Here is a 25,000-nt window from a genome sequence, read left to right as displayed (position 1 = left end):
GGGAAAATGGGGAAATGGGGGATGTGGGGTGGGGAAATGGGGGATGGGGGGTGGGAAAATGGGGAAATGGGGGATGTGGGGTGGGGGAATGGGGATGTGGGGGATGTGGGGTGGGGAAATGGGGATGTGGGGATGTGGGGTGGGGAAATGGGGATGGGGGGATGGAGGGTGGGGAAATGGGGGATGGGGGGTGGGGAAATGGGGTAATGGGGGATGGGGGGGATGTGGGGATGTGGGGATGGGAAATGGGGGATGGGGGGTGGGAAAATGGGGAAATGGGGGATGTGGGGTGGGGGAATGGGGATGTGGGGGATGTGGGGTGGGGAAATGGGGATGTGGGGATGGGGGGTGGGGAAATGGGGATGGGAAATGAGGACGTGGGGATGGGAAAAGGGGACGTGGGGATGGGAAATGGGGATGTGGGTAAATAGGGATGTGGGGTGGGGAAATGGAGATGTGGGGATGGGAAATGGAGATGTGGAAATGGGATGGGGATGTGGGGATAGGATGGGATGGAGGGTCAGGATGGGGACATGGGGACGGGTTGGGATGCGGGGTCAGGATGCAGGGCTGGGGACGTGGACATGGGATGGGGATGTGGGGATGGGATGGAGACATAGGGATGGGGTGGGGGTGTGGGGATGCAGGGTGGGATGGGGACGTGGGGATGGTATGGGGATGTGGGGATGGGGTGGGATGCAGGGTCAGGGTGGAGCCATGGGGACATGGGCATGGGATGGAGATGGGGATGTGGGGATGGGGTGGGACGGAGGATCAGGATGGGGACATGGGGCTGTGGGAATGGGGACATGGGGATGGGTTGGGATGAGGGGTGAGGATGTGGGGCTGGGGATGTGGACACAGGATGGGGATGTGGGGATAGGATGCAGAAATAGGGATGGTGTGGGGATGTGGGGATGCAGGGTGGGATGGGGACATGGGTGTAGGATGGGGACGTGGGGATGGGATGCAGACATAGGGATGGTGTGGGGATGTGGTGATGCATGGCGGGATGGGGACGTGGGGATGGTATGGAGATATGGGGATGGGGTGGGATGCAGGGTCAGGGTGGAGGAATGGGGGCATGGGGATGTGAGGATAGGCTGGGATGCAGGGTCTGGATGGAGCCGTGGGGATATGGGCATGGGATGCGGGTGTGGGGATGGGGTGGGATGGAGGGTCAGGATGGGGACATGGGGATGTGGGAATGGGGACATGGGGACGGGTTGGGATGAGGGGTGAGGATGTAGGGCTGGGGATGTGGGCACAGGATGGGGATGTGGGGATGGGGTGGGATGCAGGGTCAGGATGGAGGGATGGGGATGGGAAATGAGGACATGGGGATGAGAAGTGGGGCTGTGGGGTGGGGGTATGGATATGGGGTGGGATGGAGGGTCAGGATGGAGCCATGGGGACATGGGTATGGGAAGGGGATGTGGGGATAGGGTGGGATGGGGACATGGGTGTAGGGTGGGGATGTGGGGATGCAGGGTGGGATGCAGGGGTAGCATGGAGCCATGGGGATGTGGAAATGGGATGGGGGTGGGGATGTGGGGATGGGGTGGGACGGAGGGTCAGGATGGGGACATGGGGACATGGGAATGGGATGGGAATGGGGATGTGGGGATGCAGGGTGGGATGCAGGGGCAGCATGGAGCCATGGGGATGTGGAAATGGGATGGGGGTGGGGATGTGGGGATGGGGTGGGATGCAGGGTCAGGATGGAGCCATGGGGACATGGGAATGGGATGGGGATGGGGATATAGGGTGGGATGGGGACATGGGTGTAGGATGGGGACATGGGGATGGTATGGAGATGTGGGATGGGGTGGGATGCAGGGTCAGGGTGGAGGAATGGGGGCATGGGGATGTGAGGATAGGGTGGGATGCAGGGTTTGGATGGAGCCGTGGGAATATGGGCATGGGATGGGGATGTGGGTATGGGGTGGGATGGAGGGTCAGGATGGAGCCATGGGGATGTGGAAATGGGATGGGGGTGGGGATGTGGGGATGGGGTGGGATGGAGGGTCAGGATGGAGCCATGGGGACATGGGATGGGGATGGGGATATAGGGTGGGATGGGGACATGGGTGTAGGATGGGGATGTGGGGATGCAGGGTGAGGATGCAGGGTCAGCATGGAGCCATGGGGATGTGGAAATGGGATGGGGATGTGGGGATAGGATGGGATGGAGGGTCAGGATGGGGACATGGGGTTGTGGGAAGGGGGACATGGGGACGGGTTGGGATGAGGGGTCAGGATGTAGGGCTGGGGACGTGGACATGGGATGGGGATGTGGGGATAGGATGCAGAAATAGGGATGGTGTGGGGATGTGGGGATGCAGGGTGGGATGGAGACGTGGGGATGGTATTGAGACGAGGGGATGGGGTGGGATGCAGGGTTGGGGTGGAGCCATGGGGACATGGGCATGGGATGGAGATGGGGATGTGAGGATGGGGTGGGATGGAGGGTCAGGATGGGGACATGGGAATGGGATGGGAATAGGGATGTGAGGATGCAGGGTGGGATGGGGACATGGGTGTAGGATGGGGATGTGGGGATGGGATGCAGACATAGGGAGGGTTGGGGATGTGGTGATGCAGGGTGGGATAGGGACGTGGGGATGGTATGGAGATATGGGGATGGGGTGGGATGCAGGGTCAGGGTGGAGGAATGGGGGCATGGGGATGTGAGGATAGGGTGGGATGCAGGGTCTGGATGGAGGGATGGGGATGGGAAATGAGGACATGGGGATGGGAAATGGGGCCGTGGGGTGTGGGTATGGGTATGGGGTGGGATGGAGGGTCAGGATGGAGCCATGGGGATGTGGGCATGGGATGGGGATGTGGGGATGCAGGGTGGGATGGAGGGTCAGGATGGGGACATGGGGACATGCGAATGGGATGGGAATGGGGATGTGGGGATGCAGGGTGGGATGCAGGGGCAGCATGGAGCCATGGGGATGTGGAAATGGGATGGGGGTGGGGATGTGGGTATGGGGTGGGATACAGGTTCAGGATGGAGCCATGGGGACATGGGAATGGGATGGGGATGGGGATATAGGGTGGGATGGGGACATGGGTGTAGGATGGGGACATGGGGATGTTATGGAGATGTGGGATGGGGTGGGATGCAGGGTCAGGGTGTAGGAATGGGGGCATGGGGATGTGAGGATAGGGTGGATGTAAGGTCAGGATGGAGCCATGGGGACACGGGCATGGGAAGGGGATGTGGGGATGCAGGGTGGGATGCAGGGGCAGCATGGAGCCATGGGGATGTGGAAATGGGATGGGGGTGGAGATGTGGGGATGGGGTGGGATGCAGGGTCAGGATGGAGCCATGGGGACATGGGAATGGGATGGGGATGGGGATATAGGGTGGGATGGGGACGTGGGTGTAGGATGGGGACATGGGGATGGTATGGAGATGTGGGATGGGGTGGGATGCAGGGTCAGGGTGGAGGAATGGGGGCATGGGGATGTGAGGATAGGATGGGATGCAGGGTCTGGATGGAGCCGTGGGGACACGGGCATGGGAAGGGGATGTGGGGATGCAGGGTGGGATGGAGGGTCAGGATGGGGATGTGGGGTTGTGGGAATGGGGACACGGGGATGGGTTGGGATGAGGGGTCAGGATGTAGGGCTGGGGGTGTGGACACAGGATGGGGACGTGGGGATGGGGTGGGGATGTGGGGATGGTGTGGGATGCAGGGTCAGGGTGGAGGAATGGGGATGGGAAATGAGGACATGGGGATGGGAAATGGGGCCGTGGGGTGTGGGTATGGGTATGGGGTGGGATGGAGGGTCAGGATGGAGCCATGGGGACATGGGTATGGGATGGGGATGTGGGGATATAGGGTGGGATGGAGGGTCAGAATGGAGCCATGGGGATGTGGAAATGGGATGGGGATGGGGATGTGGGGATGCAGGGTGGGATGCAGGGTCAGGATGGAGCCATGGGGATGTGGAAATGGGATGGGGATGTGGGGATGCAGGGTGGGATGGAGGGTCAGGATGGGGACATGGGGTTGTGGGAATGGGGACATGGGGACAGGTTGGGATGAGGGGTCAGGATGTAGGGCTAGGGATGTGGGGATGGGGTGGGGATGTGGGCATGGTATGGAGATGTGGGGATGGGGTGGGATGCAGGGTTGGGGTGGAGGAATGGGGACATGGGGATGTGAGGATAGGGTGGATGTAAGGTCAGGATGGAGCCATGGGGACACGGGCATGGGATGCGGATGTGGGGATGTAGGGTGGGATGGGGACGTGGGGATGGTGTAGAGATGTGGCGATGGGGTGGAGGAATATGGGCATGGGGATATGAGGATAGGGTGGGATGCAGGGTCAGGATGAAGGGATGGGGATAGGATGGGGACATGGCAGCCCCATACTTTCACCCCAGAGCTGCCAAATGACAACCTTGTGCTTTCCTTCCAGCCCTGGGGTTTCCCAGCCCGTGAATTCCTGCGGAAGAAGCTGATTGGGAAGGAGGTGTGCTTCACTGTGGAGTACAAGACCCCCCAGGGCAGGGAATATGGCATGGTGTACCTGGGCAGAGGTGAGCGTTGCGGCGGGATGCGTGGATCTGCATTTGGGGTTCCTCCTCCTCACCTTTTCTGTGCGTTTAACCCCAGCGTTTGCTTTGGGTTTGATCCTGGCTCTCACCAGAGCTGTGTGTCTCTCTGCACGTTGGTGCAGCGCTCCCCTGGGGGTGTGGGGTCACAGGATGGTTGGGTTGGGGCGGGGGATTGAGGCATGGCTTGGGTTGGAAGGGACCTTACAGATCATAGAGACTTAAAATAGTTGGGTTGGGTCAGAAGGGATCTTATAGATGGACCTCATGGATTGCAGAGGCAGAGAACGGGTTGCATTGGAAGGGACCTCGTAGATCATGGAGCCATAGAGTGGTTGGGTTGGGTTGGGTTGGGTTGGGTTGGGTTGGAAGGGTCCTTATGGATCACAAAGCCAGCAAATGGTTGGATTGGAAAGGATCTTATTGATCACGGAGCCATAGAATGGTTGAGTTGGGTTGGAAGGGTCCTTATGGATCACGAAGCCAGGAAATGGATGGATTGGAAAGGATCTTATTGATCATGGAGCCATAGAATGGTTGGATTGGGTTGGAGGGGACCTCATGGATCACAAAGCCAGCAAATGGTCGGATTGGAAAGGATCTTATTGATCATGGAGCCATAGAGTGGTTGGGTTGGGTTGGAGGGGACCTCATGGATCACAAAGCCAGCAAATGGTTGGATTGGAAAGGATCTTATTGATCAGAGAGCCATGGAATGTTTGGATTGGGTTGGAAGGGACCTCATAGATCATAGAGTCATCCAGTGGTTGGGTTGGAAAAGACTTCACAGACCCCAGAGCTGTAGAGTGGTTGGTTTGTAAGGGGCCTGGTGGATTGCAGAGCCAGAGAATGATTGGGTTGGATTGGAAGGGGCCTCATGGATCACAGAACAATAGAGTGGTTGGGGTGGAAGGGACTGGATGGATTACAGAGCCACCAAATGGTTGGGTTGGAAGGGATCTTATTGATCACAGAGCCGTAGCATGGTTGGATTGGGTTGGGAGGGACCCTAGGGATTGCAGAGCCAGAGCATGGGTTGGTTTGGGTTGGGAGGGACCTCATGGATGGCAGAACCATAGAGTGGTTGGGTTAGAAGGGACTGTATGGATTGCAGAGCTGTAGAGTGGTTGGGTTGGGTTGGAAGGGATCTTGTAGATCATAGATCCTTAGAGCGGTTGGGTTGGAAGGGGCGTTATGGATTGCAGAGCCACCAATTGGTTGGGTTGGAAGGGATTTTATCAGCCGTGGAGCCATAGAATGATGGAGTTACATTGGAAGAGGTCATGGATTACAGAGCCAGAGGATGGGATGGTTTGTGTTGGAAGGGACCTTGTAGATCACAGCCACAGAGTTGTAGGTCTGGAAGGGACGTTATGGATTGCAGAGCCATATAGTGGTTGGGTTGGAAGGGATCTTATTGGTCATGGAATGGTTAGATTGGATTGGAAAGGATCTTGTGGATCACAGACCCATAGAATGGTTGGGTTGGAAGGGATCCTATTAGTCATGGAGCCATAGAGTGTTTGGGTTGCACAGGAAGGGAGATTCTGGATTACAGAACCAGAGCATGGGTTGGGTCGGGTTGGAAAGGTCCTCATAGATCATAGTCACAGAGTGGTTGGGTTGGAAAGGATAGATCCCAGATTCATAGATCCCAGATTCATAGATCCCAGATTCATAGATCCCAGAGCTGTAGAGTGGTTGGTTTGTATGGGGCCTTGTGGATTGCAGAGCCGCAGAGTGGTTGGGTTGGATTGGAAGGGGCCTCATGGATCACAGAACCAAGCAGTGGTTGGGTTGGAAGGGATCTTATTGATCATCGAGCCGTAGAACGGTCGGATTGGGTTGGAAGGGATCTTGTAGATCAGAGATGCATGGAGTGGTTGCATTGGAAGGGACGTTATTGCAGAGCCAGATTGTGGGTTGGGTTGGGTTAGAAGGGACTGTGTGGATCCCAGAGCCATGGAGGGTTTGGTTTGGAAGGGACCTCATAGATCGTAGAGCTGTGGGGTGGTTGGGTTGGAAGGGTCCTTGCAGATCACAGAGCCATAGAGTGGTTGGGTTGGAAGGGTCCTTGCAGATCACAGAGCCATAGAGTGGTTGGGTTGGAAGGGACCTTACAGATCACAAGTGTGGTTGGGTTGGAAAGATCCTTGCGGATCATAGAGCCATAGAATTGCTCAGTTGGGTTGGAAGGGTCCTTACAGATCACAAGAGTGGTTGGGTTGGAATGGTCCTTGCAGATCACAGAGCCATAGAATTGGTTATTTGGGTTGTAAGGGACCTTACAGATCACAAGAGCGGTTGGGTTGGAAGGGTCCTTGCAGATCCCAGAGCCATACAGTGGTTGGGTTGAAAGGATCCTTGCAGATCACAGAGCCATAGAATTTCTCAGTTGGGTTGGAAGGGTCCTTACAGATCACAGGAATGGTTGGTTTGGAAGGGCCCTTACAGATCAGAGAGCCATAGAGTGGTTGGGTTGGAAGGGTCCTTACAGATCATAGAGCCATAGAATTGGTCATTTGGGTTGGAAGGGTCCTTACAGATCACAGAGCCATAGAATTGGTCAGTTGGGTTGGAAGGGTCCTTACAGATCACAAGTGTGGTTGGGTTGGAAGGGTCCTTACAGATCACAGAGAGACGGAATTGCTCAGTTGGGTTGGAAGGGACCTTACAGATCACAAGTGTGGTTGGGTTGGAAGGGTCCTTGCAGATCACAGAGTCATAGAATTGGTCAGTTGGGTTGGAAGGGTCCTTGCAGATCACAGAGACGTAGAATTGGTCAGTTGGGTTGGAAGGGTCCTTACAGATCACAGAGCCACAGAATTGGTCAGTTGGGTTGGAAGGGTCCTTACAGATCACAAGAGTGGTTGGGTTGGAAGGGTCCTTGCAGATCACAGAGTCATAGAATTGGTCAGTTGGGTTGGAAGGGTCCTTGCAGATCACAGAGACGTAGAATTGGTCATTTGGGTTGGAAGGATCCTTACAGATCACAAGAGTGGTTGGGTTGGAAGGGTCCTTGCAGATCACAGAGCCATAGAATTGGTCATTTGGGTTGGAAGGATCCTTACAGATCACAAGAGTGGTTGGGTTGGAAGGGTCCTTGCAGATCACAGAGCCATAGAATTGGGCAGTTGGGTTGGAAGGGACCTTAGAGATCACAAGAGTGGTTGGGTTGGAAGGGTCCTTACAGATCACAGAGCCATAGAATTGCTCAGTTGGGTTGGAAGGGTCCTTACAGATCACAAGAGTGGTTGGGTTGGAAGGGTCCTTACAGATCACAGAGTCATAGAATTGGTCAGTTGGGTTGGAAGGGTCCTTACAGATCACAGAGCCATGGAATTGGTCATTTGGGTTGGAAGGGTCCTTACAGATCACAAGAGTGGTTGGGTTGGTACGGTCCTTACAGATCACAGAGCCATGGAATTGCTCAGTTGGGTTGGAAGGGTCCTTACAGATCACAAGAGTGGTTGGGTTGGAAGGGTCCTTGCAGATCACAGAGCCGTAGAATTGCTCAGTTGGATTGGAAGGGTCCTTACAGATCACAGAGCCATAGAGTGGTTGGGTTGGTAGGGTCCTTACAGAGCCATAGAATTGGTCAGTTGGGTTGGAAGGGTCCTTGCAGATCACAGAGCCACAGAATTGGTCATTTGGGTTGGAAGGGTCCTTGCAGATCACAGAGCCATAGAGCAGTTGGGTTGGAAGGGACCATAAAGCCCATCCAGCCCCAACCCCATACATCCATGGTGCTTCCAAGCACGGGGCTGGCAGAGCAGATTTCTCTCTGGGCAACGCTGAGGTGTGAGCACTTGGGTGTGGAAAATGCAGGAGGGCAGGGGTGGGCAGAGCTTGCTGGTCCTGCTCAGGGGTTCAGGTGGTGCTGAGCTGCCCCACAGCATCGCTGGGGGTGGGAATGCATTTTGGAAAGGGTTTTGCTGCTCCATCGGTCTCCTCGCAGCCTTTGCAGCCTCCTCGTCTGCCACGTACAAGGTTTTCTGTGTAGGTGTCATCCTCATTGTTCCATCCCAGCCTGTCACGGTGCTGCAGGGGAGAAACGAAGCAGAAAATGCTTCCTGATGAAGTTTGTCAGGGTTGGGAGTGCAATTAACGTGAAAGTGCTGCAGCAGCTTCACCACGCTCCTCCCCCGCTCCCCGCATGGCCCCCCCCAGCACCACAAAACCCTGGTGTTTTTTTTTGCCAAGGAAGGCTGTTGTTGTGTTTTGGGGATCCCCCAAACCCGCTTGGAGGATCCCCAAGGAGCTGAGGGATGTCGCCCATTGAATGGAACACGGAGAGCCCCGCGGTGCTGGGATGCTGTGGGATGCGTTCCTATGGAAGCAATGCGCCGTGCTGGGGCTCATCCCACTGATAGGTGCACCCTGAAATCAATGGGGGGAGCCTTCTGCTCCAGCCTTTGTAAGGGGGCAGAGCATCCCCACGGCACCAAGGCTCTGGGTGAGGAGGGTCAGAGCTTTCCCCTCATCCTGCATGGCTGTGGGGTCGTGTTTGGGGATAGCACAGCTGTCAGGTTTCTGTGGGGTGGGCCTGGAGGGTCTGCACGGCCCGTTTTGTTGTCTCTAAGCCTATAGGGAGGGACAGGGAGCTCCCTGTGGGGCACTGGGGTGGTGTCACGCAGGTACCCACCCCCCTGCTGCTGAAATTGCCATGCTGAGGGGGGCAGGTGCTCCATAGCAGTGGGTGCAGAGCCTGGACTGCGCTCACACACCTCATCTCCTCGTGGTCAACCCATTCGTGGATGCGTTCCAGGGATGAAATGCATCTTTCCTTGCATGCTGACTGCTCTCCTCTCCTCTCCCTGCAGACACGAGTGGTGAGAACATCGCCGAGTCGCTGGTGGCAGAGGGGCTGGCATCGCGCCGGGAGGGGATCCGTGCCAACAAGTATGTATGAACCCCAGCTTGGTGATGGGGGGGGGCTGTGGGTACCCCGTCTGTGGAGGTGCCCGAGGCCGTGGGTTGGGTTCTGGGCAGCCTGAGGTTGTGGGGGGCAACCAGCCCATGGTGGGGGAGAGGTAGGGGGCTCCTTTGGCAACAGAAACAATGGTGGGGTTCCATAGTTCAGTGGTCTACAAGATCCTTTCCAACCCAACCATTCTATGTCTCTGTGTTCTACAAGGTTCTTTCCAACCCAACCATTCTATGTCTCTGTGTTCTACAAGGTCCTTTCCAACCCAGCCATTCCATGTCTCTGTGTTCTACAAGGTCCTTTCCAAACCAACCATTCTGTCTCTGTGCTCTACAAGGTCCTTTCCAACCCAACCATTCTATGTCTCTGTGCTCTACAAGGTCCTTTCCAACCCAACCATTCTGTCTCTGTGCTCTACAAGGTCCTTTCCAACCCAACCATTCTGTCTCTGTGCTCTACAAGGTCCTTTCCAACCCAACCATTCTATGTCTCTGCGCTCTACAAGGTCCTTTCCAACCCAACCATTCTGTCTCTGTGCTCTACAAGATCCTTTCCAACCCAACCATTCTATGTCTCTGTGTTCTACAAGGTCCTTTCCAACCCAACCATTCTATGTCTCTGTGCTCTACAAGGTCCTTTCCAACCCAACCATTCTGTGTCTCTGTGCTCTACAAGGTCCTTTCCAACCCAGCCATTCCATGTCTCTGTGCTCTCCAAGATCCTTTCCAACCCAACCATTCTATGTCTCTGTGCTCTACAAGGTCCTTTCCAACCCAACCATTCTATGTCTCTGTGCTCTACAAGATCCTTTCCAACCCAGCCATTCTATGTCTCTGTGCTCCACAAGGTCCTTTCCAACCCAACCATTCCATGTCTCTGTGCTCTACAAGGTCCTTTCCAACCCAGCCATTCTATGTCTCTGTGCTCTACAAGATCCTTTCCAACCCAACCATTCTGTCTCTGTGCTCTACAAGGTCCTTTCCAACCCAACCATTCTATGTCTCTGTGCTCCACAAGGTCCTTTCCAACCCAACCATTCTGTGTCTCTGTGCTCTACAAGGTCCTTTCCAACCCAACCATTCTATGTCTCTGTGCTCTACAAGGTCCTTTCCAACCCAACCATTCTATGTCTCTGTGTTCTACAAGGTCCTTTCCAACCCAACCATTCTGTCTCTGTGCTCTACAAGGTCCTTTCCAACCCAACCATTCCATGTCTCTGTGTTCTACAAGGTCCTTTCCAACCCAGCCATTCTATGTCTTTGTGTTCTACAAGATCCTTTCCAACTCAGTCATGCTACAGCAACCGGTGTTTCTTCCAACTCAACCCAACCATTCTGTGGCTCTATGTCCCATGAGGACCCTTCCAACCCAACCATTCCGTGATTCTCAGCTCTGTAATGTCCCTTCCAACTCAACTTAGCCACTGTATGGCTCTGTGCTGTATAAGGTCCTTTCCAACCCAACCATTCTATGCTTCTAAGTTCTATAAAGTCCCTTCCATCCCAAACCAACCACTCTATGGGTCTATGATCCATAAGATCCCTCCCAACACAACCACTGTGTGGTTCTGAGCTTTATAATGTTCCTTCCAACCCAACCCAGCCATTCTGTATCCCTATGATCTATAAGGTCCTTTGCAACCCACCCATTCTATGATTCTCAGCTCTGTAATGTCCCTTCCAACTCAACCCAACCACTCTGTGTCTCTGTGCTCTACAAGATCTCTTCCAACCCAACCATTCTATGCTTCTAAGTTCTTTAAAGTCCCTTCCATCCCAACCCAACCACTCTGTGGCTCTGTATCCCATAAGGTCCCTTCCAACCCAGCCATTCTATATCCCTATGATCTATAAGGTCCTTTCCAACCCAACCATTCTGTGGTTCTGAGCTCTGTAATGTCCCTTCCAACTCAACCCAACCACTCTGTGGCTATGTGCTCTACAAGATCTCTTCCATCCCAACCATTCTATGATTCTAAGTTCTATAAAGTCCCTTCCATCCCAACCCAACCACTCTATGGCTCTGTGTCCCACAATGTCCCTTCCAGCCCAACCATTCTGTGGTTCTAAGCTCTGTAATGTCTCTTCTGACCCAACCCAAAGCACTTTATGGCTCTGTGTCCCATAAGGTCCCTTCTAGCCCAACCATTCTGTGTTGCTAAGCTTTATAATGTCTCTTCCAACCCAACCCAAAGCACTTTATGGCTCTGTGATCCATAAAGTCCCTCCCAACACAACCACTGTGTGGTTCTGAGCTTTATAATGTTGCTTCCAACTCAACCCAGCCATTCTCTATCCTTATGATCTATAAGGTCCTTTGCAACCCAACCATTCTATGATTCTCAGCTCTGTAATGTCCCTTCCATCCCAACCCAACCACTCTGTGGCTCTGTATCCCATAAGTTCCCTTCTAGCCCAACCATTCTGTGGTTCTAAGCTCTGTAATGTCTCTTCTGACCCAACCCAAAGCACTTTATGGCTCTGTGATCCATAAGGTCCCTTCCAACCGATCCATTCTGTGATTCTCAGCTCTTTAATGTCCCTTCCAACTCAACCCAACCACTCTATGGCTCTGTGTCCCATAAGGTCCCTTCCTACCCCACCATTCTGTGGTTCTGAGCTCTGCGATGTCCCTTCCAACCCAACTCAACCCAACCACTCTGTGGCTCTGTATCCCATAAGATCCCTCCCAACCCCACCATTCTATGATTCTCAGCTCTGTAATGTCCCTTCCAACTCAACCCAACCATTCTATGGCTCTGTATCCCATAAGGTCCCTTCCAACCCAGCCATTCTATATCCCTATGATCTATAAGGTCCTTTCCAACCCAACCATTCTACGATTCTCAGCTCTGTAATGTCCCTTCCAACTCAACGCAACCACTCTGTGGCTCTGTGTCCCATAAGGTCCCTTCCAACCCCACCATTCTGTGGTTCTCAGCTCTATAAGGTCTCTTCCGACCCAACCCAAAGCACTTTATGGCTCTGTGATCCATAAGGTCCCCCCAACACAACCACTCTGTGGTTCTGAGCTTTATAATGTTCCAACCCAGCCGTTCTAAATTCCTGTGATCTATATGGTCCTTTCCAACCCAGCCATTCTGTGGTTCTCACCCCTGTAATGTCCCTTCCAACTCAACCCAACCACTCTGTGCTCTGTAATCTTTAAGGTCCCTTCCAACCCAACCACTCTGTGGCTCTGTGCTCTACAAGGTCTCTTCCATCCCAGCCATTCTATGCTTCTAAGTTCTATAAAGTCCCTTCCATCCCAAACCAACCACTCTATGGCTCTGTGTCCCATAAGGTCCCTTCTAGCCCAGCCATTCTGTGGTTCTAAGCTCTGTAAGGTCTCTTCCAACCCAACCCAACCATTCTGTGGCTCTGTGTCCCATAAGGTCCCTTCCAGCCCAACCATTCTGTGGTTCTAAGCTATGTAATGTCTCTTCTGACCCAACCCAAAGCACTTTATGGCTCTGTGTCCCATAAGGTCTCTTCCAACCCAACCATTCTGTGGATTTAAGCTTTGTAATGTTCCTCCCAACCCAACCCAGCCATTCTCTATACCTATGATCTATAAGGTCCTTTGCAACCCAACCATTCTATGATTCTCAGCTCTGTAATGTCCCTTCCAACTCAACCCAATCATTCTATGGCTCTGTGTCCCATAAGGTCCCTTCCAACCCAACCATTCTCTGGTTCTGAGCTCTGCGATGTCCCTTCCAACCCAACCCAACCATTCTATGGCTCTGTATCCCATAAGGTCCCTCCCAACCCCACCACTCTGTGGTTCTGAGCTCTGCGATTTCCCTTCCAACCCAACCCAACCATTCCATGTTCCAGTGATCCGCGAGGTCCCTTCCAACCCTACCTGACCATTTTGTGATCCAGAGGGTCCCTCCCAACCCCCCCAACCATTCCCCAGCTCTGTGCTCACTCTACACCATCCCACAGTGATAGCAGTGCTCGGCTGCTCCGTCCCCTCTCCCCATTGCTCCGTGCTGGGGGTTCAGGACATGCCAACCCCCCCCTGGGTCCACATAACACCAGCACTGTAACACAAACCCCATGGAACTCAGCACCCTGCAATTAAACATTGCCTGTAGCAACCTGCTGCTCTGTGTTTGCTCTCCTAATTGCAAGGCCGTGTTAATTACCAGCAGCTCCAGGAGGGCTCTGTGCAGGCAGGGGAGGGCTGCGGGCTGCCCGGAGCTGCTGGCTGAGCCCCACGTGTGCTGCTGCTCCCCACGTATTTAACACCAGGCCCGTCTGGAGCCACTCAGCGTTCCTCAGCTTGCAGCTTTGCCCTCTTCAGCGGAGCTGAAGAAATCTGAGAGCAGAAATATCCCGAGGTTTTGTTTAATGGAGCGTAACAGCGCTTGGCAGCGCTCCGCTTCACCGCAGCCTTGCTCCCCGGGCTGCCAGCCTGCTGCCTCCTGGTTCCCCAGACCTCACCATGCTCCCAGGCAGCCCTGAGCATCATCCTTGCCTGGGATCCCTGCTGCCAACCCGCTGCTGCCCCTGCTGTCACCCTTCCCTTCGCTCCCTGCTGTCACCTCTTCCCATCTGCTGTACACGGCAGGCGCCGTGCAGAGGGCAGCGGTGCTCGCGTGGAGGTGGATTTGTGGTTGCTGGAGATTCCCCCTGTGTGCCCACCGGGCTCTGATGCACGGCACGTCGCTGCTGGCAGCATCACCCATCCCTCACCTGGAGCTCTGGTTGCTGCAGCATCCAGTAAAGCACCTTGAGCAACGGATGCTCCGCTTGGCGCTGAGCCGCTCTGTCCGCTTCCCTGCAGCTCCGAGCAGAGCCGGCTGGCAGAGCTGGAGGAGCAAGCCAAGAGTGCCAAGAAAGGGATGTGGAGCGAAGGCACGGGCTCACACACCATCCGTGACCTCAAATACACCATCGAGAACCCACGGCACTTTGTGGATTCCATGCACCAGAAGCCTGTCAACGGTGGGTGAGCCGGAGGGCAGCGCGGCGCTGCGTGTTGGCGACCTGCAGGTTGCATGCAGCGCTGCTGGGATTGCCCTGCTTGGGGGCCACGGGGTTGTAGAGGGGGGGGGAGGTGGGCCTGGCTCTGCATCCCCCTCACCGTGGCACCAGCATGGATGTGTGGTCTCACTCTGCAGCCATCATTGAGCACGTGAGGGATGGCAGCGTGGTCAGAGCCCTCCTGCTGCCGGATTACTACCTGGTCACGGTCATGCTGTCGGGGATCAAGGTGAGGTTTGGCTGTTGGGGTGTTGGGCAGGGGGGTCTCTTCCCTCAGGTCTGGGGTGCCTCAAACAGGTCCATAAGGTCTGGGGTGCCTCAATCAGGGCCCTGAGGTCTGGGGGGCCTCAAACAGGTCCTTAAGGTGTGGGGTGCCTCAAACAGGTCCTTAAGGTGTGGGGTGCCTCAAACAGGGCCCTGAGGTCTGGGGTGCCTCAAACAGGTCCCTGAGGTCTGGGGTGCCTCAAACAGGTCCTTAAGGTCTGGGGTGCCTCAAACAGGTCCCTAAGGTGTGGGGTGCCTCCAACAGGGCCCTGAGGTCTGGGGTGCCTCAAACAGGTCCTTAAGGTCTGGGATGCCTCAAACAGGTCCCTGAGGTCTGGGTGCCTCAATCAGAGCCCTAAGGTGTGGGGTGCCTCAAACAGGTCCCTGAGGTCTGGGTGCCTCAAACAGGTCCTTAAGGTGTGGGGTGCCTCAAACAGGTCCCTGAGGTCTGGGTGCCTCAAACAGGTCCTTAAGGTCTGGGGTGCCTCAAACAGGTCCCTAAGGTGTGGGGTGCCTCCAACAGGGCCCTGAGGTCTGGGGTGCCTCAAACAGGTCCTTAAGATCTGGGGTGCATCAAACAGGTCCTTAAGGTCTGGGGTGCCTCAAACTGAGCCCTAAGGTGTGGGGTGCCTCAAACAGGTCCCTGAGATGTGGGGTGCCCCCCATGTAGGGTCATCAAGATGCAGGATGCCCTACGAGGGGTCCCTGAGTTTTGGGGTGCCCCGGGAAGCATCCATAAGATGTTGAGTGTCCCACATGGGTCCCTGAAATGTGGGGTGCTCCAGGAGGGCTCCCAATGCATCATGAGGGTCTGTGCAGTCCAGGGTGTCCCAGGAAGGGTCCCTGAGATGTGGGGTGCCCCATATGGGTCCCTGAGATGTGGGATGTCCCGTGAGGGTCTGTGCAGTCCCAGGTGCCCCAGGAAGGGTCCCTGAGGTCTGAGATGCCTCAAACAGGTCCTTAAGGTCTGGGATGCCTCAATCAGGTCCCTGAGATCTGGGGTGCCTCAAACAGGTCCTTAAGGTCTGGGGTGCCTCAAACAGGTCCTTAAGGTCTGGGGTGCCTCAATCAGGTCCTTAAGGTGTGGGGTGCCTCAAACAGGTCCTTAAGGTCTGGGGTGCCTCAAACAGGTCCTTAAGGTCTGGGATGCCCTGTGAAATGGGTTTCCTTCCTCCCATCTCTGTGCTTTCGGGTCTGATGCGAGGGGATGTCGCTGCAGGAATGTGGGTGATTTGGGGTTGGTGGGTACCAGCACCCTGCTGCCCAAGATCCAGGATGTAACTGGACCCCCCCCAGGTCCTGGAAGCATCCCCAACATTGTGAATGTCCCACTTGGATCCCTAAAATGGTGGGGTGCTCCAGAAGGGTTTCCAGGATCCCTGAGGTCTGGGCTGCCCCAGGAGGGTCCCAGAGATTTGGGGTGCCTCATATGGGTCTCTGAAATGTGGGGTGCCCCCAGGAGGGTCACCAAGATGCAGGGTGCCCTATGGGGATTCCCTGAGGTCTAAGGTGACCCAGGAAGCATCTACAAAATGTGGGGTGCCCCACATGGTTGCCTGAAATGTGGGACATTCCAGGAGGGTCGCCAGGGTCCAGGCCTCTCCAAGAGGATCCCTGAGGGTCCCAGAGATCTGGGGTGCCCCCCACGGGTCCCTGAAGTGTGGGGTGCCCCCAGGAGGGTCACCAAGATGTGGAGCAGCCTAGGATGGTCCCCCAGATACAAGGTGCCCCACGAGGGGGTCCTTGAGGTGTGGGTTCCCCCATGAGCGTGCTTGGGGTGCCGCAGGAGGGTCCCAGAGATCTGTGGTGCATTAGGAGGGTCTCTGAGATATGGGATGCCCCCCAAGGGTCACTGCAGTCTGGGGTGCCCCAGGAAGGCTTTTCAAAATGTGGGGTGTCCCATATGGGTCCCTAAAATCTGGGGTGCCCCACATGGGTCCCTGAAATGTAGGGTATCCCGGGATGTCCCACAAGTGTCCATGAAGTCCATGGTAGCCCAGGAAGGGTCCTTAAGATATGGGATGCCCCAGGTGGGTCACCAAGGTCCAGGGTTCCCCAGGAGGGTCCCTGAGGTCTGGAGGTGCCCCACAGGGGTCCCTGAAATGTGGGGTGTCCCAGGAGGGTCCCCGAAATGCGGGATGGCCCACAGATGTCTGTGCAGGCCATGGTCCCCCAGGAAGGGTCCCTGAGATTTGGGGTGCCCCATGTAGGGTCACCAAGATGCAGGATGCCCTATGAGGGGTCCCTGAGTTTTGGGGTGCCCCGGGAAGCATCCCCAAGATGTTGAGTGTCCCACATGGGTCCCTGAAATGTGGGGTGCTCCAGGAGGGCTCCCAATGCATCATGAGGGTCTGTGCAGTCCAGGGTGTCCCAGGAAGGGTCCCTCAGATGTGGGGTGCCTCAAACAGGTCCCTGAGGTCTGGGATGCCCTGTGAAATGGGTTTCCTTCCTCCCATCTCTGTGCTTTTGGGTCTGATGCGAGGGGATGTCGCTGCAGGAATGTGGGTGATTTGGGGTTGGTGGGTACCAGCACCCTGCTGCCCAAGATCCAGGATGTAACTGGACCCCCCACAGGTCCTGGAAACATCCCCAAGGTTGTGAATGTCCCACTTGGATCCCTAAAATGGTGGGGTGCTCCAGAAGGGTTTCCAGGATCCCTGAGGTCTGGGCTGCCCCTGGAGGGTCCCAGAGATTTGGGGTGCCTCATATGGGGCTCTGAAATGTGGGGTGCCCCCAGGAGGGTCACCAAGATGCAGGATGCCCTATGAGGGGTCCCTGAGGTCTGAGGTGACCCAGGAAGCATCTTCAAGATGTGGGGTGCCCCACATGGTTGCCTGAAATGTGGGACATTCCAGGAGGGTCGCCTGGGTCCAGGCCTCTCCAAGAGGATCCCTGAGGTCTAGGGTGCCCCCAGGAGGGTCCCAGAGATTTGGGGTGCCTCATATGGGTCCCTGAAATGTGGGGTGCCCCCAGGAGGGTCACCAACATGCAGGATGCCCTACGAGGGGTCCCTGAGATCTGAGGTGACCCAGGAAGCATCTTCAAGATGTGGGGTGCCCCACATGGTTGCCTGAAATGTGGGACATTCCAGGTGGGACACCGGGGTCCAGGCCTCTCCAAGAGGATCCCTGAGGGTCCCAGATATCTGGGGTGCCCCCCACGGGTCCCTGAAATGTGGGGTGCCCCCCAGAGGGTCACCAAGATGCAGGATGCCCTACGAGGGGTCCCTGAGGTGTCCCAGGAGGGTCCCAGAGATGCCGACTGCCCTATGAGAGTCCATGGCAGCTGCTGGCCCGTGTGTGGGGGCTCTTGAGTGGTGGAGCATTCCCTACCTGGGCTCACTCTTCCTGGGAATGCAGTGGGGATTGAGACCACCAGGAGTGCCTGTGGAGACGCCTTGTCCTCCCCACAGCCCCGATGCTGCAGGGCCGTCTTGGAAACGATTCCAGTGTGGAGCAGGCAGCTCCCCTTCCCATCCCTTCTCATCCATTCCCCCTTCCCATCCATTCTCAACCTGTTCTGAACAAGGACCAGACCCGACCCCTTCAGAGCCTCCCAGCGCATCCCCACTGCTGGGCTTGGCTGAGCTCCTGTCCCAATGCCTTTGCGCCACGATGGCATCCCTGTGTGTGGGGGGCAACTTCCCCCCCCCCCCCCCCAGCTGAGGTTTTTGGGCACCCCTCCGTGCCCTTAACAGTATCCCGTCCCCCCCCCCTCTTCCTCCCCCATCACATCACAGTGCCCCACATTCAAACGGGAGGCGGATGCCACGGAGGTCCCTGAGCCGTTTGCAGCTGAAGCCAAATTCTTCACGGAGTCGCGGCTGCTGCAGAGGGACGTGCAGATCGTGCTGGAGAGCTGCCACAACCAGAACATCCTGGGCACCATCCTGCACCCGGCAAGTGGGGCTGGAGGGAGGGGTGGGATGATGGGGAACCCCTAGGGGCTGTTGGTCTGTCCATTGCAGTCCATGGTAGCCCAGGAAGGGTCCCTGAGATGTGGGATGCCCCAGGAAGGTCACCGAGGTCCAGGAGGATCCTTGAGGTCTGAGGTGCCCCCACAGGGGTCCCTGAAATGTGGAGACCCCTGATGGAGGTGCTGGAGCTGGTTGGGAGGGTGCAGCATCTTGGGATCCCAAGGCTGTAGGTGTTGGAAGGGACTTCTAGAGATCCCCCATCCAACGACCCCAGAAAGCAGTTCCCAGAGCACCAGGCCGCGCCGTTGGCTCGTGATCAATGCGCGGTCAACCGTTGGTGAACTGTTGGCCACCAGGACACCCAGGTCCTCCACAGGGCTCCTTTTAAGCAGCTTTTTGCAATGCACCCTGGGGTCCCGTTGGCTTTCTTGGCCACCAGAACGCACTGCTGGTTCATGGTCAACGGTTCATCAACTCTTGGTCAAGCAGGGCACCGTTGGCCTTTTTAGTCTCCAGGTCACACTGCTGGCTCCTGGTCAACCATCAGTCAACTGTTGGTCAACGGTTGGTCAACCAGGACACCGTTGGCCTTCTTGGTCTCCAGGTCACACTGCTGGCTCCTGGTCAACTTTTGGCCAACTGTTGGTCTGCCAGGACACCATTGGCCTTCTCGGCCACCAGGTCACACTGCTGGCTTCAGATCAACTGTTGGTCAACCATTGGCCAACTGTTGGTCCACGAGGACACCATTGGCCTTCTTGGCCTTTAGGGTACACTACTGGCTCCTGGTCAACTTTTGGCCAACTGTTGGTCAACCAGGACACCATTAGCTTCTTGGCACCAGGTCACACTACTGGTTCATGGCCAACTGTTGGTCAACCAGGACACCGTTGACCATCTTGGCCTGTAGGCCACACTGCTGGCTCCTGGTGAACTTTTGGCCAACTTTTGGTCTGCCAGGATGCCGTTGGCTTTCGTTGCCACCAGGGCAGATTTAAGGCTTATGGCCAACTGTTGGCCATCTGTTGGTCAACCAGGACACAGTTGTCCTTCTTGGCCTTTAGGGCACACTGCTGGCTTCATATCAACTATTGTCAACCATTGGCCAACTGTTGGTCTGCCAGGACACCGTTGGCCTTCTTGACCACCAGGGCACACTACTGGTTCATGGCCAACTGTTGGCCAACTGTTGGTCAACCAGGACACCGTTGACCGTCTTGGCCTGTAGGCCACACTGCTGGATCCTGGTCAACTTTTGGCCAACTGTTGGCCAACTGTTGGTCTGCCAGGACACCATTGGCCTTCTTGACCACCAGGTCACACTACTGGTTCATGGCCAACTGTTGGTCAACCAGGACACTGTTGTCCTTCTTGGCCTGTAGGCCACACTGCTGGCTCCTGGTGAACTTTTGGCCAACTTTTGGTCTGCCAGAACACCGTTGGCTTTCGTTGCCACCAGGGCAGACTTAAGGCTTATGGCCAACTGTTGGTCAACTGTTGGTCAACTAGGACACCATTAGCTTCTTGACCACCAGGGCACACTACTGGTTCATGGCCAACTGTTGGCCAACTGTTGGTCCACCAGGACACCATTGTCCTTCTTGGCCACCAGGTCACACTGCTGGCTTCAGATCAACTGTTCGTCAACCATTGGCCAACTGTTGGTCAACCAGGACACCGTTGGCCTTCTTGACCACCAGGTCACACTACTGGTTCAGGGCCAACTGTTGGTCAACCAGGACATCGTTGGCCTTTTTAGTCTCCAGGGCACACTGCTGGCTCCTGGTCAACTTTTGGCCAACTTTTGGTCTGCCAGGACACCATTGTCCTTCTTGGCCACCAGGGCAGACTTAAGGCTCATGGCCAACTGTTGGTCAACTGTTGGTCAACCAGGACACCGTTGGCCTTCTTGGCCTGTAGGCCACACTGCTGGCTCCTGGTCAACCATTGGCCAACTGTTGGTCAACCAGGACACCGTTGTCCTTCTTGACCACCAGGTCACACTACTGTTTCATGGCCAACTGTTGGTCCACGAGGACACCGTTGGCCTTCTTGGCCTTTAGAGCACACTACTGGCTCCTGGTCAACTGTTGGCCAACTGTTGGTCAACCAGGACACCATTGGCCTTCTTGGCCACCAGGGCACACTGCTGGTTTCTGGCCTACTGTTGGCCAACTGTTGGTCCACCAGGACACCATTGTCCTTCCTGGCCACCAGGTCACACTGCTGGCTTCAGATCAACTGTTGGTCAACCATTGGCCAACTGTTGGTCAACCAGGACACCATTGGCCTTTTTAGTGTCCAGGTTACCCTGCTGGCTCCTGGTCAACTTTTGGCCAACTGTTGCTCTGCCAGGACACCATTGGCTTTCGTTGCCACCAGGGCAGACTTAAGGCTCATGGCCAACTGTTGGTCAACTGTTGGTCGACCAGGACACCATTGTCCTTCTTGGCCTGTAGGGCACACTGCTGGCTCCTGGTCAACCATTGGCCAACTGTTGGTCAACCAGGACACCGTTGTCCTTCTTGACCACCAGGTCACACTACTGGTTCATGGCCAACTGTTGGTCCACGAGGACACCATTGGCCTTCTTGGCCTTTAGAGCACACTACTGGCTCCTGGTCAACTGTTGGCCAACTGTTGGTCAACCAGGACACCATTAGCTTCTTGGCCACCAGGTCACACTGCTGGTTTCTGGCCTACTGTTGGCCAACTGTTGGTCAACCAGGATGCCGTTGGCCTCCTTGCCCACCAGGTCACACTGCTGGCTCCTGGTCAACTTTTGGCCAACTGTTGGTCTGCCAGGACACCATTGGCCTTCGTTTCCACCAGGGCAGACTTAAGGCTCATGGCCAACTGCTGATCAGTTGGTCAACCAGGACACCATTGGCCTTCTCGGCCACCAGGTCACCCTGCTGGCTCCTGGTCAACTTTTGTTCAGCTGTTGGACACCATTGGCCATCTTGGCATCCAGTGCAACCTGTTGTCCAACCGTTGGCCAACTATTGGCCGACTCTCAGCCTGGAGTGATCCTGGTGCGGCCCGCGAGCTGCGTGCGCTGCTCTGATGGCCGTGGGACTGCAGGGTCCCACTGAGGAGCCCCTTTTGGGGTGAGCTCTGTGGGTTGCGTTGGGGCTGTTTGGGGACACGGGAGGCACTGAGCCGTGCGCCCTGCTCTGCAGAACGGCAACATCACCGAGCTGCTGCTCAGGAGGGCTTTGCCCGCTGCGTGGATTGGTCCATCGCCGTCTACACCCGCGGAGCTGAGAAGCTGCGTGCGGCCGAGAGGTGAGCGGGGGGAGATCAGGGCGAGGGGGGGTGGGAGGTGGGCAAGGAGGGGTGGGAAGGGAGGGGAGGGAGGGGTGAGAGGAGAGTAAAGAGGGCAGAAAGGGGGGTGGGAAGGGAGCAGGTTTAGGGTAGGGTGGATAGGGAGCAAGTTGTGCGCGCTTGCTGCGGTGCCTCCGTCCCCTCTGGGGTCTCCAGGGGTGAATTTTCTCCCTCCAGGTTCGCCAAGGAACGAAAGCTGAGGATCTGGAGGGACTACGTGGCCCCGACCGCCAACCTGGATCAGAAGGACAAGCAGTTCGTAGCCAAGGTGAGCTGGGGAATGGGGGTGGGATGGGGGCTGCGTCTGTGCCAGCGGAGCAGCGTTGGTGCAGGGTGGGATTATGGGTGCGTGAAGAGTGGAGGACAGCCAGCGTCACTGCGGGGTTCAAAAAGGGCAAGAAGGGAGAGCCAGGCAATTATAGGCCAGCTTCACCTCCGTCCATGGAAAGGTGATGGAACAGCTGGTGCTGGATGTCATCTGCAGGCAGCTGGGAGAAAAAGGGGGTCATCAGGAGCAGTCAGCATGGGTTCACCAGGGGGAGGTGGTGCTTGACCAACCTGGTGGCCTTCTGTGATGTTGTCACATGTTGGGTGGATGGGGGGGGAGCAGTGGATGGGGGGAGCAGTGGATGGGGGGAGCAGTGGATGGGGGGGGCAGTGGATGGGGGGAGCAGTGGATGGGGGGGAGCAGTGGATGGGGGGAGAGCAGTGGATGGGGGGAGCAGTGGATGGGGGGAGCAGTGGATGGGGGGGAGAGCAGTGGATGGGGGGGGAATGGATGGGGGGAGCAGTGGATGGGGGGAGGGAGCAGTGGATGGGGGGAGCAGTGGATGAGGGGGGAGCAGTGGATGGGGGGGAGCAGTGGATGGGGGGAACAGTGGATGGGGGGGAGAGCAGTGGATGGGGGGAGAGCAGTGGATGGGGGGAGCAGTGGATGGGGGGGAGCAGTGGATGGGGGGAGCAGTGGATGGGGGGAGCAGTGGATGGGGGGGGAGCAGTGGATGGGGGGAGCAGTGGATGGGGGGGAGAAGTGGATGGGGGGAACAGTGGATGGGGGGGAGAGCAGTGGATGGGGGGAGAGCAGTGGATGGGGGGAGCAGTGGATGGGGGGGGAGCAGTGGATGGGGGGAGCAGTGGATGGGGGGGGGGAGCAGTGGATGGGGGGAGCAGTGGATGGGGGGAGCAGTGGATGGGGGGGGAGCAATGGATGGGGGGAGCAGTGGATGGGGGGAGCAGTGGATGGGGGGAGGAGTGGATGGGGGGAGCAGTGGATGGGGGGAGCAGTGGATGGGGGAGAGCAGTGGATGGGGGGAGAGCAGTGAGGGGGGGAGCAGAGGATGGGGGGAGGAGTGGATGGGGGGAGCAGTGGATGGGGGAGAGCAGTGGATGGGGGGAGAGCAGTGGATGGGGGGAGCAGTGGATGGGGGAGCAGTGGATGGGGAGAGCAGTGGATGGGGGGGAGCAGTGGATGGGGGGAGCAGTGGATGGGGGGGGAGCAGTGGATGGGGGGAGCAGTGGATGGGGGGAGCAGTGGATGGGGGGGAGCAGTGGATGGGGGGGGGAGCAGTGGATGGGGGGAGAGCAGTGGATGGGGGAAGGGAGCAGTGGATGGGGGGAGCAGTGGATGGGGGGAGCAGTGGATGGGGGGAGCAGTGGATGGGGGGAGCAGTGGATGGGGGGAGCAGTGGATGGGGGGGGGAGCAGTGGATGGGGGGAGCAGTGGATGGGGGGAGAGCAGTGATGGGGGGGTGAGCAGTGGATGGGGGGAGCAGTGGATGGGGAGAGCAGTGGATGGGGGGGAGCAGTGGATGGGGGGAGCAGTGGATGGGGGGAGCAGTGGATGGGGGGGGAGCAGGGATGGGGGGAGGAGTGGATGGGGGGAGCAGTGGATGGGGGGAGCAGTTGATGGGGGGAGCAGTGGATGGGGGGAGCAGTGGATGGGGGGGGATTTTGGGCTGCGTCCGTGCCGGCAGAGCAGCAGCAGCGCTGCAGGTCGGCGTTACGGGATGCAGGCGGCACGGCGCTGCTCGCCGCCAGGTGGCGCTGCTGCCTCGCTGAGCCGCGGGCCTGGGAATGAGCCGCAGTGGGGGGGCGGGGGGGGGGTGCTCCCAGTTTGTACTGGGATGAACACTGGGATGTTCCCAGTTTGCACTGGGATGGATGGGATGCTCCCAGTTTGAACTGGGATGGACACTGGGATGCTCCCAGTTTGTACTGGGATGGACACTGGGATGCTCCCAGTTTGAACTGGGATGGAGGTGGGGATGCTCCCAGTTTGTACTGGGGAGGATGCTGGGATGCCTCCCAGTTTGTACTGGGATGAAGGTGGGGATGCTCCCAGTTTGAACTGGGATGGACACTGGGATGCTCCCAGTTTGTACTGGGATGGATGGGATGCTCCCAGTTTGTACTGGGATGGATGTGGGGATGTTCCCAGTTTGAACTGGGATGGACACTGGGATGCTCCCAGTTTGTACTGGGATGGACACTGGGATGCTCCCAGTTTGAACTGGGATGGACACTGGGATGCTCCCAGTTTGTACTGGGATGGACACTGGGATGCTCCCAGTTTGTACTGGGATGGATGGGATGCTCCCAGTTTGTACTGGGATGAACACTGGGATGCTCCCAGTTTGTACTGGGATGGACGCTGGGATGCTCCCAGTTTGTACTGGGATGAACACTGGGATGCTCCCAGTTTGTACTGGGATGGACACTGGGATGCTCCCAGTTTGTACTGGGATGGATGGGATGCTCCCAGTTTGTACTGGGATGGAGGTGGGGATGCTCCCAGTTTGAACTGGGATGGAGGTGGGGGTGCTCCCAGTTTGAACTGGGATGGACACTGGGATGCTCCCAGTTTGTACTGGGATGGATGTGGGGATGCTCCCAGTTTGTACTGGGATGAACACTGGGATGCACATATTTGAGGTTTTTTGGGGTTCATTGGCTCGTTTTGGGGTTCTTTGGGGTCATTTGGGTTTATTTTTTGAGGT

General features: G+C 56.8%; 2 protein-coding genes across 28 annotated transcripts in view; both read left to right on the top strand.

Moving 5' to 3' along the window:
- Positions 1-22,304, top strand: part of SND1 (staphylococcal nuclease and tudor domain containing 1) — a 28,742-nt gene extending 6,438 nt beyond the window's left edge. Inside the window, exons 3-9 of the mRNA XM_048926055.1 lie at positions 4,441-4,561; positions 9,400-9,478; positions 14,298-14,458; positions 14,635-14,726; positions 18,501-18,659; positions 21,860-21,965; positions 22,182-22,304. Coding sequence (XP_048782012.1) covers positions 4,441-4,561; positions 9,400-9,478; positions 14,298-14,458; positions 14,635-14,726; positions 18,501-18,659; positions 21,860-21,965; positions 22,182-22,204 — 741 coding nt within the window. The 3' untranslated portion in view covers positions 22,205-22,304. The remainder of the gene's footprint in view (positions 1-4,440; positions 4,562-9,399; positions 9,479-14,297; positions 14,459-14,634; positions 14,727-18,500; positions 18,660-21,859; positions 21,966-22,181) is intronic.
- LOC125684067 (uncharacterized) lies at positions 9,499-14,109 on the top strand. Of its 27 annotated transcripts, XM_048925979.1 has the most exons (4): positions 9,499-9,713; positions 9,841-10,393; positions 10,564-10,606; positions 10,650-14,109. In XM_048925979.1, exons 1-4 carry the CDS (start codon positions 9,638-9,640, stop codon positions 10,884-10,886), a joined length of 909 nt encoding a protein of 302 aa, XP_048781936.1. In that variant the 5' UTR covers positions 9,499-9,637; the 3' UTR covers positions 10,887-14,109. The 27 variants fall into 27 exon arrangements, 24 of the variants coding, with proteins under 24 accessions (XP_048781936.1, XP_048781898.1, XP_048781916.1 ...); XR_007373224.1 differs by having other exon boundaries at positions 9,499-9,924; positions 10,222-10,264; positions 10,564-14,109; XR_007373222.1 differs by having other exon boundaries at positions 9,499-9,924; positions 10,222-10,264; positions 10,521-14,109.
- Positions 22,305-25,000: the final 2,696 nt, after the last annotated feature.

The sequence above is a fragment of the Lagopus muta genome, chromosome 1 (assembly GCF_023343835.1).
Source record: "Lagopus muta isolate bLagMut1 chromosome 1, bLagMut1 primary, whole genome shotgun sequence".
Lineage (NCBI taxonomy): Eukaryota > Metazoa > Chordata > Aves > Galliformes > Phasianidae > Lagopus > Lagopus muta.
Note: the sequence above shows the minus strand (reverse complement) of the source record. Positions and strands in the feature narration are given on the sequence as shown.

What these genes read in the sequence shown, in the direction of transcription:
- LOC125684067 (XM_048925777.1), top strand. Translation starts at nt 9,638, where the DNA reads ATGGTGGGGTTCCATAGTTCAGTGGTCTACAAGATCCTTTCCAACCCA. An exon ending in ATGTCTCTGTGTTCTACAAG is followed by an intron (nt 9,714 to 9,840) that starts GTTCTTTCCAAC and finishes GTGCTCTACAAG; the next exon opens with GTCCTTTCCAACCCAACCAT.